Source organism: Doryrhamphus excisus, linkage group LG1 (genome assembly GCF_037039965.1).
Source record: "Doryrhamphus excisus strain RoL-2023G ecotype Guam linkage group LG1, RoL_Dexc_Guam_v1.1, whole genome shotgun sequence".
Taxonomy (NCBI): Eukaryota; Metazoa; Chordata; class Actinopteri; order Syngnathiformes; family Syngnathidae; genus Doryrhamphus; species Doryrhamphus excisus.
The window spans coordinates 24,013,658-24,029,589 of NC_136357.1; the positions used below are offsets into that span (position 1 = coordinate 24,013,658).

At 39.2% G+C, this 15,932-nt stretch overlaps 1 protein-coding gene across 1 annotated transcript in view; it reads left to right on the forward strand.

Annotated features, from left to right (window-relative positions):
• The window catches only part of ano1a (anoctamin 1, calcium activated chloride channel a), a 31,048-nt gene that overhangs the window by 4,052 nt on the left and 11,064 nt on the right, over window positions 1-15,932 (forward strand). Inside the window, exons 3-17 of the mRNA XM_058077657.2 lie at window positions 1,009-1,356; window positions 2,122-2,220; window positions 3,401-3,552; window positions 5,400-5,454; window positions 5,984-6,035; window positions 7,407-7,462; window positions 7,606-7,647; window positions 7,897-7,961; window positions 8,875-9,009; window positions 10,721-10,881; window positions 11,403-11,488; window positions 13,856-13,927; window positions 15,160-15,234; window positions 15,463-15,664; window positions 15,771-15,882. Of these exons, the coding sequence (XP_057933640.2) occupies window positions 1,009-1,356; window positions 2,122-2,220; window positions 3,401-3,552; window positions 5,400-5,454; window positions 5,984-6,035; window positions 7,407-7,462; window positions 7,606-7,647; window positions 7,897-7,961; window positions 8,875-9,009; window positions 10,721-10,881; window positions 11,403-11,488; window positions 13,856-13,927; window positions 15,160-15,234; window positions 15,463-15,664; window positions 15,771-15,882 (1,712 nt within the window). The remainder of the gene's footprint in view (window positions 1-1,008; window positions 1,357-2,121; window positions 2,221-3,400; window positions 3,553-5,399; window positions 5,455-5,983; window positions 6,036-7,406; window positions 7,463-7,605; window positions 7,648-7,896; window positions 7,962-8,874; window positions 9,010-10,720; window positions 10,882-11,402; window positions 11,489-13,855; window positions 13,928-15,159; window positions 15,235-15,462; window positions 15,665-15,770; window positions 15,883-15,932) is intronic.

Consider the following 15,932-nt stretch of genomic DNA (forward strand, 5'->3'; position numbering starts at 1 on the left):
GTTTTTTTTTGTCACATACCAAAGTAGGAGGTGATATGAGCATCCAATGACATAATGGGTACCATAGTAAGTGTCAATATAGTGATATATATAGCACATCATGACTGGTTCAAGACTCTTCATCCTTGTATTTAGCAAACATCAACTGCTTGTATTGTTTCTTGAATTGGCTCATCGTTGTGCATTGTTTGACTTCCTTACTCAATCCATTCCATAGTTTGATTCCACATACTGAAATGCTATGGCTAGCATAACGTAGTCCTAGCATAGAAGTGTTTCAAATGTACTTCTTCCCTGAGATCATATTTCTCCTCTCTTGTAGAGAAGTATTGGATGACATTTTTAGCTAATTGCTTATTTTTAGCCTTATGCATTATTTTAGCTGTTTGAAGATGAACTATATCAGCAAGTTGAAGTATTTGTGATTTTAGAAATAAGGAGTTAGTATGTTCTCTGTAGGCGGCATTATGAATTATCCTTACTGACCTTTTTTGCAGTACATTTAGCGAGTGAAGATTGCTTTTATAGTTATTAGCCCATATTTCCACACAATAAGTAAGATATGGTAGAACCAGAAAGCAATAAAGAGTGTGGAGTGATTTCTGATTGAGAACAAATTTTGCTTTGTTCAATATTGAAATATTTCTGGCCACCTTATGTTGTATATTTGTAATATGAGGTTTCCAGCTCATATTTTCATCGATTGTGATCCTCAGAAATGTATTTTCCTTCACCCTTTCAATGTGAAGGGTGACGTTCTATGAAGACGTCATAGAACATCTTCAGGAGTGCCCCTTACACTCCAAAAGACTCCTGAGCAGATTCTTCTTGTGTATTGCGTTTGTGTTATGAGTCCAGTCCAGTCTATTGTTGAGGTGAACACCCAGGTTCTTGTAAGATGTCACCATCTCAATGTCCATACCCTGAATGTTCAATGCATAAAAAGTCATGATAAGTTTTGTAAACCAAGGTTTCTTTAATTAATTAACCTTTTCATTTTTCTTTTAGCAAATGAAAAATCTTAATGTTGATGACCGAACGCCCCTGTGCGTTGCGTTGGGCCCATATTTTGCTGATGGCAAGCGGCGAGTGGACTACGTGCTGGCTTATCACATTCAGAAACCCAACAGTGCGCGGCGCAAACCTCCCAAGTTTGCAGACGGCAACTTTGTTCGCCGGCTCCGACGCAGTCTGAGCTTGAGAAACAGCCGTGCACCGCTACAGCCCAAAGAGGACCCAGAGATTGCTGCCCAAGAACAACAGACTGATTATCATGAAGATGATAAGCGGTTCCGGCGGGAAGAGTTTGAAGAGAACCTCCAAGAGACTGGGCTGCAGTTGGAAAAGGATGAGCAGGTAAGAAAGGCAGTTGTTTGAATATCTTATTTCCATAGCAGGTATGCTGGTCTTGGCTGAGCAGGTTTTGTATTGAAGGATTATCAAGAAGATACAGAAAATATAGAAAATACTCTTTTCCAGTAGGGCTGCACGGCGGTCGAGTGGTTAGCACGCAGGCCACACAGCTAGGAGACCTGAGTTCAATTCCACCCTCGGCCATCTCTGTGTGGAGTTTGCATGTTGCATGTTCTCCCCGTGCATGCGTGGGTTTTCTCCGGGTACTCTGGTTTCCTCCCACATTCCAAAAACATGCTCATTGGTGACTCCAAATTGTCCATAGGTATGAATGCGAGTGTGAATGGTTGTTTGTCTATATGTGCCCTGTGATTGGCTGGCCACCAGTCCAGGGTGTCTCTCGCCCGAAGACAGCTGGGATAGGCTCCAGCACCCCCGCAATCCTTGTGAGGATAAGCAGTAGAAAATGAATGAATGTTTTCCAGTATTGAACCCATTACTATTTCAAATGTTACCTTTTACTGTAACCATTAATGTTACCAATGTAAAATGTGGCGCATTATTATTCACTGATATTTAACAGTGGCTATGCGCTGGCTCACAGTATGTGATGTTAGTGAACGACTCTCGCCTTTTGAATTGTTCTGAGCGTTATCGCGGATATAAGAATATCACATATAAGCCGTTTATTCATTCATTTTCTGTCATGCCTTCTGTTATGCTCATGGATTCATGAAACCTGTTATCCAAAGATCTGTTTCATTACAGAATAAGATTCCTGGAGTTGTCTTTTTGAAGATCCATGCTCCATGGAATGTCCTTTGTCGGGAGGCTGAGTTCATGAAACTTAAGATGCCAACAACAAAGGTACACACAAACGAGTCCATCCCTAAAGACTTCATCAAAACACTGAACTAAACTTATTTACTGCTATACACTACTCAGACAAATTCATTCTTCGCACATAGCACGTGTTTGGACAATTAAATATGTATTCCTATCAGGTATCCAGATATTTTGTTGTATTCCGTCTCCAATCGCACTCTCCTTCTCTCTTTAATTACCTTGTTTGCTCACTACGAAGAATGCTTCACTAATTCACTAGTCTAGTCTGGACACCCTGGACTCCTCACTGTTTCTTAGGTACATTACTTTTTGTCTTTGAATTTGGGTTTATACTGAGTGTTGGACACGTCAAATTATACAACGGTCCAACTTTAAGCCTTTCAAACTCATGGATCAGAGCTTCAGGACCAGATTAAAGGGGCGTAGAATATAAGCTGACTTTAATATCTATCTGTAGAGGAAATTTCATTAAAATCTATTAAAATAGGGTTGGGCGATATTTTTGATGTACCAATATAGATTTTTTTCAGGCTGGGCAAAGTGGACCAAAACTCATATCTTGATATATTTAGGTTGAATATTGATATACGATATATATCCCAATATTATCTGGCCATCTAGATATTTCAGGTATCATTTTAATGATTTATTTTTATGTGAGTAATGGTCTCACCTTGGCCGTCCCAATGAAAAATTGCTGGCTCCGCCACTAAGAGTGCTAAGCCAACATGAAAATTATGATGCTTGATTATCTTCCCTGGACTTCTTGATAATGAAAAAATGCAAATTGCTGACTTTTAAAACAAATGTCACAGCCATGCCTAATGGAAAGTATTTCTCAGATGTTTTACAATGTTGTATACAGTCAGCTGATGCTGATGTTTTATCCATCACATACATGTTGTGAAAACAGATACATATCTGTTAATTCCACCACATGTACAGGTATGTGACACATATCTGAATTGGAAATTTAGTTCGACAATATCGGCATGTCGATTATCGTCAAAAAAGCCCAGATCGGACGTCCCAAGTCATGATAAAAAATCATATAGAATAATTAGTATAATAAATGATAATAACTGAACAAGTTCAAGACTCCTCTTCCTTGTATTTTGTAAACATCAACTGCTTGTATTGTTCCTTGAAATCTTTGAATTCTTCCAGAGTCAAGTGAACATTTCCCTCCACTTGCTTGTAGGTTTTTGATGTGAAACAAGGAGGTAATATTGTTGAAAAGATTCGACTGTTCATACACAAAGTCACAGCACCTCTGCACCCAAAAGTGGACACCCTTCAGCCACAAAGTGTGAAATCCCTCAGTCACCCTTTCTCCAGAGAGAAGGAGCACCTGTGAGTAAAATCCCCAGCCGGGAAAACACTGTTGACATCATATGCTTGTATCTTTGTAGACTGAAACCCAGTTGTGATGTATAGTATCACCATTTAAACCTTTCATTCGGGGTAATTCGGTTCGATGTGATACAATAGTGTTAAGGTTAGATATTTTTGCCATACAAAAAAATCGACATGCCTTGTATTTTATTGAATTGACCAACGTTTCTTTGAAGTCAAAAGTAGAGTTGAATTTTAATTAAATATACTTGCCTCATTTTCTGTTGTGCATACGTAGAAGTTACATAACTGGAGCTGGAGCCTATCCCAGCTGTCTTCGGGCGAGAGACGGGGGACTGGTTGCCAGCCAATCACAGGGCACATATAGACAAACAACCATTCACACTCACATTCATACCTATGGACAATTTGGAGTCGCCAATTAACCTAGCATGTTTTTGGAATGTGGGAGGAAACCGGAGTACCCGGAGAAAACCCACGCATGCACGGGGAGAACATGCAAACTCCACACAGAGATGGCCGAGGGTGGAATTGAACTCTGGCATCCAAGCTCTGTGGCCTGCGCTTTAACCACTCGACCGCCGTGCAGCCGTACCTTGTACAACATACAGTACATAACTACAATAAAACAACACACAATGCAGCAGTGATATTTCAGTGTAAACCCGAAGCAGAGTGCAACGATGGATTACTTTTTCTTTGTAAACCGACCCATCCAAACATTGTAAATGCCTTTGTCTAAAAAGAGGGCATTAAGCATGCCTAACATGTGACTGACGAAAAATAGGCAGATCGGACATGTTCTACATTTGTGTAGAACCGGATTGTGTAATGACAGCCTTGAGAGGAGCAATGCAAGTAGATTTTACGGGGTAAAAAGATGATTGCAAAGCCAAATGCCACGGACCCATGGTGGAAATATTGATTGTGAGCAAGGTGAGCCCATAAACCAGTATGAGCCAGTATGCCGAATTTTTTCAAAAGTGATGACATCATAAATAAATACCCACCCAAAACCACTTTTCCCATCTGTGAAAAAAAACTGCAAACCGAAAGTCAACAGTCACTGAAATGTTTGATCAGCAAAGTAAACACAAACCGAACAGTGTAAAATGGTGTGCATTCCCATAGTGTCGTTTAATACATAGCCGACGAAATGCTACTCTTTAATACAGTACGATAAAGCAAGCATTTCAAGAAATGCTGCAAATGTTTTATAGACAGTGTGAATTGGCTGTGAGAAATTCCACAATTTTACAGAATAAAAGTTGACATGAAACATGGCATGAATGAAATGTTATATTATTGGCTGCACGACGGTTAACATGCGGGCCTCACAGCTACAAGACCCAAGTTCAATTCCATCCTCGGTCATCTCTGTGTGGCGTTTGCATGTTCTCCCCGTGCATGCGTGGGTTTTCTCCGGGTACTCCGGTTTCCTCCCACATTCCAAAAACATGCTAGGTTAATTGGCCACTCCAAATTGTCCATAGGTATGATGTGAGTGTGAATGGTTGTTTGTCTATATGTGCCCTGCATTTTGCTGGTGACCAGTCCAGGGTGTACCCCGCCTCTCGGCCAAAGACAGCTGGGATAGGCTCCAGCATACTTGTGACCCTCGCGAGGACCATATGTACATGTTGACTCCAACAGCTCACCCTTCTGGCAACATGTATTAATGACTTTGTGGGAAAATGACTTTTTTGGGAATGAAGGCCTGTTGCTGTAATTTGACAGCTTAGGTTATTTGGGGCAGTATGAACTGAGTTATTTATGTAGTTATTACGTAGTTGCAAAATCCTGACAATAGTTAAACTGTTTTTTGTTTTGGTTTTCTTCACTAGATTTGATCTGTCAGACAGAGACAAGTTCTTTGACAGCAAGACCAGGAGTGCAATAGTAAGTATTAGCTTCATGCAAGCAATTTGAACAAGTGGCTATCTAAAGTGGTCACAAACAACTTTTCAACTGACTTAAATATGAATATAAATGTACCTAAAAATTATCTCAATTAGTATGTTTACAGAATAGAATAGAATAGAATAGATCAAGCCTTTATGTATTTACATTGTGGCATGGACTGTAGCAACAAAGAATAAATGAGTTTGAGGTTTTCGATGTGATCATCAGTCAGGCTGTGACTATAAAGCCTCGGCCCCAACTTGCTGTTTTGGGAATGTGTACCGCCTCAGTACAGATTTAGGAGCATGCAGACACTATGTAGCACGTTTAGTGCAGGAGGAACTTTCATTGTGTGCAGGGCTGCTTCAGGCTCCGGGTGATGTGCATATACTAACTGTGACTGTAGTTTCTACTGTACATATATATATATTGTACTGTACATATATATAGTCATACTTGTCACATGGGACCTGTATGATCTTTCATTTGTCATTTGAATTCTAGCTTGTGTTTGCTATGTTTTCAGGTGTATGAAGTGCTCAAAAGGACAAGATGCACCCGGGCTACATACTCAATGGGTAAGAAGTCTCCAAGATGACTTGAAGAGCACACTCACACAAGGACAATTATTTCATGCCTCGGCACACTCCGCACCTAAAGCACTACACCTTTGACTTGTGTGGGCTCACTGATCCGCTCATTAGAAATACACAACACAAAGTACTGAAAAAACACTTTTACAGGTTTAGGAAGCAAAATGAGTCACTGACTGACTGGTGACTGGCCTCCCACAAGTGACAGGGTGGAGAGCTTTGTCATCCCAGAGGAGCTAATAGTAGAGCCACTGCTCTCTCACATTAAGAACTAGCTGAGGAGGTTTGAGTCCAGGAGTGCCTAGCTGGGCGGAGGGCACACTGGTGGGATTATGTGTCCTAGCTGGCCTGTGCCACTGTGTCTCCCCCTCCAATGGAACTGCAGGAGGTGGCCTGAGACAAAGACGTTCAAGCTCACCAGTTGAAACTACCTGACCAAGATAATTGGAAGAAAATGGAAGGATGTGTATTCAGTGCCTTGTTCAATGCTTTACAAGCTACTGTTTATCTGTGTTTTTTGCGGCAGCCTAAATCCAGACTGGCACTCAGTTTAGGGTAGCTCACGCCTCTCACCCAGAGTCAAATGGAATGCAACAAAATGTAGACAACAGAGTATAAATATCATTTTCCTTTGAGGGACTATAATTAGGACAGCAAATTATATACTAACAATTATCATTACAGAACCCACTGGTCGCTCCAGTGGACTTCTAGGCATTTTCTGTTTTGAGCTCATGGTAGCGTATGAGGTAAACGTTGTGCATGCTGGTTAGTTGGACATACATTATCTGGTGGAGGCTGCATTCTGCTGCTTCTCCCTGTGTGTATCTGGGTCTTTCTTGTCTGGCTTTATTGAACATTACCAAAATATGCATGTTAGGTTAATTGGTGACTCCAAATTGTCCATAGGTATGAATGTGAGTGTGAATGGTTGTTTGTCTATATGTGCCCTGTGATTGGCTGGCCACCAGTCCAGGGTATACCCCGCCTCTCACCCAAAGTTAGCTGGGATAGGCTCCAACACGTATATTACTGTGACCCTGGCGGCATAGAAAATGAATGAATGAATGAATGCACCAATTCACAAGGTTGTCCAGTTTTCTGTACCCTTAATCCTCCCCATTCATAATATTGTAGAGTTGGTGTCATCTATTAGCAGGAACAGTTTTAGAACAGTTTTGGACAAGTTGTCTTCCCTCATATTCCTTCCCTGAGACCCATAACAGCAATTACTTTTTTTTTTTTTTACTTTTTTACTAAAAGTTTTTTGTCTGTCAGATGTAACTTTTTAGTTTCCATGTATTTTTGTTTTGGAGTATAATGAATGAATGAATGATTTATGAATGATTTTCACAGGGATTACCAGTCTACTGGCCAATGGTGTTTATACTGCAGCTTACCCCCTTCATGATGTGAGTATCACCATCAATCCAAATCAAACACATTTGGAGTAAAAATGTTTCTAATACAAAAGGTTATCTATATTTATGTTACAATCTTAAGGAATATGTGACAAATAGTGACACTGTTGTGCTTTTTTGCTTGAATTTTACAGGGTGACATTGAAGGAGTGAATACTGAACCTAATGACAGAAAGGTAACGGCTCAGTAATAATGAAATTTTTTTATTTACGATTTATTGGGCTTATTGTGCTCACCCAGCATGCAATATGACTCTTGAATACAGTTGTATGCTTCACAACCTTCACTGCTTTCAGTTTGGAGTTGAGTCTGTACAGTACAGATACGTAAATTGATATGTAATAAACTTAAAGAATGAGAAGTGCTATTCTTACATTATCACATACTTTACATCATTTAAATGGGATAATAACTCTCTTAACAGACATTGTATGAGGAGTGGGCCAGCTACAGTGTATTCTACAAGTACCAACCCATTGGACTAATTAGGTAAGAGCCAATGCACACAACACGGTTATAGGAGTGTTATTTCATGTCTGGTTTTTAATGTATTAAGAGCCCGGTTGGACTCATGCAATGTATTAATAACATGACAAAACGCTTGCCATATTATATGCAGAATGCATGCAAATCAAAGTAAAAAGTTGCTGGACAGTGTTCCATCCTTCATTGCAGGGGATAGGTTCCCATAATAGCCTGCAATCACTGAAATCCACAAAGTAGCCAACCTTGTATATTTGAAATGATTATAAACTGTATGTTTAAAGGCTATAAAACCCCTCACCATACACTTTGTACACTTTTCTCAGACAGGCACACATTTTTTCACATTTCTCTCTTGATTAAACACTCAAAGTTCAAATTATGTTTGAAGTTTAATGATCAATTTCTTGGACACAATAAATTATTAAGTCACTCACCGTATTCACTCCTCTGTCGTGCCTCATCATAGTCTTCTTGTATTCTCGTTAAAACATATTGCTCCTGTTGCAGTGTTTTATTCCACCTCCTAGACTTCCATGAACGGAAGATTCATTTACAGTATTCCATAATGGCGCCCTAGCGATTATACAACTACGATCGCTAGCAAAGAGGAAACATGGCAATGGTGCACAGAAGAGATTGATTGACAATGGTTAACAGCCAATCAGGACGCGGAACAAAATGGGCAGGCTACACATACTGAGAGAACTGGACATGTCTCTCACATATACACATACAACAAATATTGGAAAATGGATGGAGATTCTGGAAGATCTAGAAAGCTTTCTGTGCAGGTTATTGTGTGTAGCTGCTCTATAAGAGTCCACAACTCAATACAAAGGCTTGAAAAATTTAAAGAGAGTATCATAAAGATGTTGTACGTAAATGTTAAATTTTTCTTTGGTTTCTCTGCCCGCAGGAAATATTTTGGGGAGAAGGTTGGATTGTACTTTGCTTGGCTGGGAGTCTACACACAAATGTTGATCCCTGCAGCCATCGTTGGAGTCATTGTTTTCCTCTATGGCTGTGCCACTGTTGATGATAACATACCAAGGTATATTTACGAGCCATGAGTAGCCATGGTAGTTATACTAGGTAGTTATACTACCTAGTGCTACTGCATATGTACGTACAACTGGTTTTTAAATGTTCTAGGATCACGTCAAAATTTTGCAAATTTGTCCAAAAAAAGTTGTAATTAAATGAGAAAAGGTCAGAATTTCACAAGAATAACATCGGAATATGAGGAACATCATTTTAATAGTGTAAGGTTGAAATATTAAAGAAAAAACACACAAAAAATTGTAATATTGTAACACTCTGCGCTCAGCCAAACACCAGACCGGATAGGCGGAAAAAACGACGTTTTTTTATTAAGGTCCAAGAAGCAACAATTCCTACATGGGCTACTGTCGCTGACTCCAACATGTGTTTTTTTTCCGTCACTTCCTGTCCGTCACCCCTTTTTCTCTCTCCATGGTGACACATGCACAAATACAACACATAACACCACTAAGGGTCATTACAATATGAAAACAAAACAACTAATAAAGTTTTGTTGGAACTTTAGGAAAATCGTGTTGTGGAAAAAGTTATAATATTATGACAATAAAGTGAAAATATCATGGGAATAAAGTCATATTATGAGAAGAAATTTTACAAGAAGAGAGTTGAAAAACAGCAGAAATTGCAAAGACTGAAATTCATTCTAACAATACACAGCTGAGATGTAGTTCAATATATCAAAGTGGCCCCTGCATCCTTACAAAAACCTTTGGACACCCACCCATGTTACAGCTTATAGCATTATCTATTTACACATGAATTCAATTGCACGGTGGTCAAGTGGTTAGCGCGCAGACCTCACAGCTAGGAGACTAGGGTTCAATTCCACCCTCGGCCATTTCTGTGTGGAGTTTGCATGTTCTCCCCGAGCATGCGTGGGTTTTCTCCGGGTACTCCGGTTTCCTCCCACATTCCAAAAACATGCTAGGTTAATTGGCCACTCCAAATTGTCCATAGGTATGAATGTGAGTGTGAATGGTTGTTTGTCTATATGTGCCCTGTGATTGGCTGGCCACCAGTCCAGGGTGTGCCTCGCCTCTTGCCCAAAGACAGCTGGGATAGGCTCCAGCACCACCGCGACCCTCATGAGGATAAGCGGCAGAAAATGAATGAATGAATGAATACTACACACAACAGTGTCTTGTTTTTGCATCAACTCACAGATCACTACAAAAATGAAAGAGTTAGAAATTAAAGTGAAGTAATCATTATTTATGACATTATTAATGTAATGCTACACTAAACTAAGTAGTTGGGCATGTGTGTGCGTTTGTGTGTGTGTGTGCATGCGTGCACACTGTGTGTGTGTATGTGTATGAGTATGAGGGCTTAATTTTGTATGGAAGATTAGATAAGCTGGTATGATAGAATTTTTAGTAGAAAAACAAACCTCACGAATCAGCACCCGTTGGATTAGGCGCGTGCGCCTGGCCCATAACCAAAATCCCATTTTCCCAAGAGATTTGCTTTCAAAAACAATTTAATATCTTTTCATCTTTTCTGTCCACACAAATACATTCATTCATTTCTCCCGACTCTGGTGTTATACATCCATCCACATAAAAACACATTCACTGGCTGTCATGTGCATTTTAGAAAGAAAACAAGCAAGAGGACAGGGCTGTTTGTGTTTTACTGTATATTCCTTGAATCTTTTGGTTTGTTCTAATTTGACTGTGCTGCTATTTCCTGTGTTACAGTATGGAGATTTGTGATCCGAGGAACAACATCACCATGTGCCCGCTTTGCGATAGTGCCTGTAGCTACTGGAAGCTTGTGACGGCATGTGGTACTGCCCGAGCCAGCCACCTTTTCGACAACCCGGCAACCGTCTTTTTCTCCATTTTCATGGCCCTGTGGGGTAAATACCGTATATTCCATTTTATTTTGTTTAGCTGGATGTCTTTTTGACAAGGGGACTCATTTTTTTTAGTATTTTGTTAAATATTTTTAAGCACTACGTAAAAAAAGAGGACATGAAGACTGATACAGCAAAATATGAAGGTACTAGTTTAAACAAAAAAAAGAAGGTACTAGTTCCATTACTAGTGTAATGGTACAACATTGTTGCGGTTTGGTATGTACCTTGGTTTTTCGTCAGTATTGGGTTTCTTTATGGTGCAGTCATGGAACAAAATGGAAAACATACCAGCAACCACAAGAGGAGGAACTAGCGAGCACGTGCACCACATGACCAATGGTGCCCTTCCCTGGCCCGCCCAGGGGAAGGTGGCTCTGGTCAGTGCACACATGACTAAAACCACTGTCAACAACTCAATTAGTTGCACATGAACAAATGCTGCTTGAGCTCAATTTCCATTTTTTTAATATGTAAACACATAATGGATTTTATTTATTAATGGTGTTTTCTTGGTTGTATAGCCGTTCTCTTCATGGAGCACTGGAAGAGGCGGCAGATCCGACTGAATTATGTTTGGGACCTGACGGGTTTTGGAGAGGAAGAGGAGGTGAGAACCATTTAGTATATCTACTAACTATTATTATGCATTCATGATGCCTGCAAGGTGAGATAATTAGATAAATAAGCTGAATCTGGATCTTAACGAGGTTTTAAGTAGAGATACGATATGTAGGTTAATTGGCCACTCCAAATTGTCCATAGGTATGAATGTGAGTGTGAATGGTTGTTTGTCTATATGTGCCCTGTGATTGGCTGGCCACCAGTCCAGGGTGTACCCCGCCTCTCGCCCGAAGACAGCTGGGATAGTCTCCAGCACCCCCCGCAACCCTCGTGAGGATAAGCAGTAGAAAATGAATGAATGAATGAACAATTAAAGTGAGTCTGTTTGGCAGATGATCAAAAGTTTAAGAGCATCACTCAAAAAAAATCTCCAAACCAGAACAAAATAATTTCTCAGGAAGACTCAGTAGTAAGTCGTTCCACCGTTCTTGTTAATCATCTCAAAAATTGGTACAAATGTTTCCAGGAAGCTATTGGCTTTATGAAGGGCATCAACTCTCTGGAACTGATGGCCATTTCTATAAACTTCCCTTCCCATCCATCCCCAAATGGGAATTTATGGGAATTAAATGCGGGATGGTCCTAAAGGGTTTTCTCTCTCAGTAATAGCAGAGTTTGACCGGGAGATTATTCCGTTGCGCTGCGTTTAGTTGCTATTGCGGTTGGGCGTTCTCCTGTTGGCTCTGTTAGCATTAGCTCGGTAACGTTAAGGCTGTTGACAGTGTAACGTTCACAATGGCTTGCAACGGTTAAGTAAGTAAGGCTTGGGAACTTGTGTGGAATTGTATGCACTTCTGGGTGGTATTTGGTACGTTGACATTAGTGTGGGGAGGGTTCATGTTCACAATGACATTTTATTTGTTTTTCCATGAGGTTATGGTTGTTATTATTTTTCCTTACAGGTTCATTGGTGGATTTATGAAAAAAAATCGGCCAATTTATTCCTAAATATTATTATTGTAATTAATATTTGTAATTTTATATTATATTATTATATTATAATATTATATTAGTTGATTTTTACAAATACTTTTCTGACCTCAACAAATACAAATACGGGCTGAGTTGCACACCCTTGTATATATGATATGTAAAGCGAGAGAATAATTAGTAAATGCAGGTAATATGGTGTTTTTCTTAGAACTGAAAGTTGAAATTATAGCCATAGATGGGAAAAAGTTGTATTTGACGAGTAACTCTGAGAGGAAATGTGAAGCAAATGTCTTCATTCATATTGATTTTACATGTTTATTTTTTTCCCAATTTTTTTTTATGTTCAAATTGTTGGCACATTGCTTGTTCACACTTTCTCAGTCAACTATAGTCTCTCCATTTTATATCTGCCATCAAAATAAGGTAGCTATTTTTAAATGTAAAAAGTCCAACAATTTTAATGTTAATTTCTTTATTTTTTTCATTATTTCTGCCCCCAAAATTCTTCATTAAAATTCTTTATTATCCTTCATTAAAAAAGTAAAATTCATGCCTAAATGCCTTTCAAAGCCGATCATAAAAAATAATCGGCGTGCGGTGGCAAACCCTACATTATTTGTTGCGTCACATGGGGTCGCCAACACCTGTGTTGAGCTGACATTTTGTCACTTTGTTCCGTATTGCCATAAAAATCAACACTAGTCTGTAAAATCTAAATAGCTTCAGTTTGACAGATTGACACAGGCTACGTGATTTAATGCCAGAGTACTTGATCATAAAGAACTCTGTTTAGCGCCCTCATTTGAGCCATATAAACCTTTATGACACTGCCATTTTAAAGCTTCTGAATCCACAATTGTAGGGAACCAGAATATAAATGAAGAATCGGAACTGGAATTGTACAAATTCAAACAATGTCCAACAATACTTGTTAGTTGGGAGAACCAAGGTACCACTGTATAAATGACACTAAAAAAATACCAGCGGTTTTCCAGCAATGCTTCTGAAAATGCTTACTTACGCCTTCATATTCTAGCAGTGGAATAGCATTATTATTATTATAATTATTATTATGAAGTTATTTATGACTTATAGTGCATTGTATGTGACTGGCTGACAGTCTGTCCCTTTTTTCTGATGTTCATTTTGCAGGAGGAACACAAGGTTTGGATATGACTCGCCTTTTTACTTCTATGATGGCTTTTTGGTTTTCCAGCACTACTGCTAGACTAACCTCTTTCACTCGGTGTATATTTTCTCTATCACTTTATGCTGCTTTCTTTCTTGGGGTGCTTTCTTGCCTTACCTTCATGTAACTCCTCTATTGGGGGTCCTGCACAAACTGTCCCTGAAACAAACCGGTCTTATTTTCTATAGTGTGTTTCATGGTTTACTTTCAGGTGTTTGATTTCTTTTCCAGGACCATAACCGAGCTGAGTACGAGCTTCGTGTCATGCAAAAGGCAATGAGACAAGAAAATTCAACCTCGAAGGTAAAATCAATATTTTTATCCATCATAGTAAGCACTGACTGAAAATGCTTTGCTTGTGTTTTTCTGAAATGGAATTTGTTGTATGCTGTTTAGTGTATATGTACAAAAGTCAAAATTCATTCAGCAACTATTTTTGTCATAAACTTTTAAAAGCGGAGTTGTGTTGCTATGGATTTACACTTCATTACTTTAAAATGCTCAACTATTGTATCAAACTGTGCTAATGAGCAAAATGCATTCAATTGATACATATAGCATTATCATAGTATTGACAGGCAAAAGGAAAGAGTGTGTGGACATTACGTTAGATTCAACATGTGCAGTAGTTAGCCATGGCTCCAGCCCATATATTGGTCATCGGCTTTCTGCTAGCCCTCATATATTGGTATCAGCATCGGCCCCAAAAATCCCATATCGGGCTCTAGTATGAAGTATTTTGTTTGCTTCTTTCGGCTTTTTCCTGGTTATGGAGTCGCCACAGCTGATCTTTTTGATCCGCAAACTGATTTGGCTCTTTAAATGCCAGATGCCCTTCCTGATGAATACCAATGATGCTGACTAGTGGAGATTTGAACTCTGGGCGTCCACTCCAAAGTCCAGAATGCTAACCACTACACCATAGCGGGCTCACTATGTACATATATAGTGGTATATAAAGTATATTCAGTTATATTTCTCAATACATAAATAGCATTACATTACATAACCCCTCCCCACCATAACCACTGTTGCTTACTCATCTCCTCCAACCAGAATGAGTATTTTTTTGTACAAAGATGGAGGCTGGGGTGCCTGAGTATGTTGACCCAGTTCTCATTTGCCTTGACAATGACGTGATAGCTTGGGGCGGACTAAGCTTTACTCCAGTGAAGACACACTGTAAATATTTGGGAAGTACAGTGGGCTCAGTCTTCCTGTGCAATTTGACAATCATCTTGTATGTACGCACATGAAGCCTACTGGCCAATTTAAGTTTTTTTCATTTAAGGCTGAATTTATTTCTTATTTCTTATTTATTATTTTTTTTTACGTTCCGTAAAGTCAAAATTTTGATTTTTTTTTTTCATTATCCATAAATTTACACCCATTTGCATGAATGTGAATGTCAGTAAAACTCAAGTTCATCCATGTAGATGCAAAGAATACATTTGTTTATAGTGGATATGTCATTTTCAAGAAACATTGATATTCATGCCAAAGGTGTATGTAAACTTCTGTTTTTTTTATGTCAGGGTGAGAAAGTGAAACTGACATGTACAGACAGACTGCCAGCTTACTTGACAGTGGTGGCCATGATGGCATTCATGGTGAGTATGTTTTTAATCTGTTTTTAATGGCAATTGTAATTGCTTCCAATCATTTCCTGTATGCTAATGGAGATTCAGTGTCCACAGTCGAAGCATTTTTTTTAGATTTATTAATTTGTTCCAAAAGGTCAGATCAAATCCAAAAGGTACAAAAGTGGATGCAGTTTTTCCCTTGTTGGATATAATGTAAATTAATCTGTATCTGTAATCATTTCTGCTTACTTGTAGATCTCAGTGACGTTTGTCATTGTCTTCGGTGTGATCCTCTACCGGATTAGCATTAAGACGGCTTTGCACATCAGCACCTATCCTGCAGCACGGTACAATGTCCGAGCCACCGTCAAAACAACGGCTGCCATCATCAACCTCATCGTCATCATCATCTTAGATGAAATCTATGGCGCTATCGCACGCTGGCTCACTGTACTTGGTAAGAAAAACCTTCTCCGAGTGATCTATTGATCATTGTCATAGACATAGACATTCATAGGCATTCAAAAGTTACAATTAAATGCATTTTTTTTCGTTTTTTTCAGAGGTTCCAAAAACAGACAAAAGCTTTGAAGAGAGGCTTATCTTCAAGACATTTATCTTGAAGTTTGTCAACGCTTTCACACCGATTGTTTATTTGGCCTTTTTTAGAGGACGGTAAGAAATCACTCACTTACTGCATTTGTGTTTACTCATGGCTAATTACA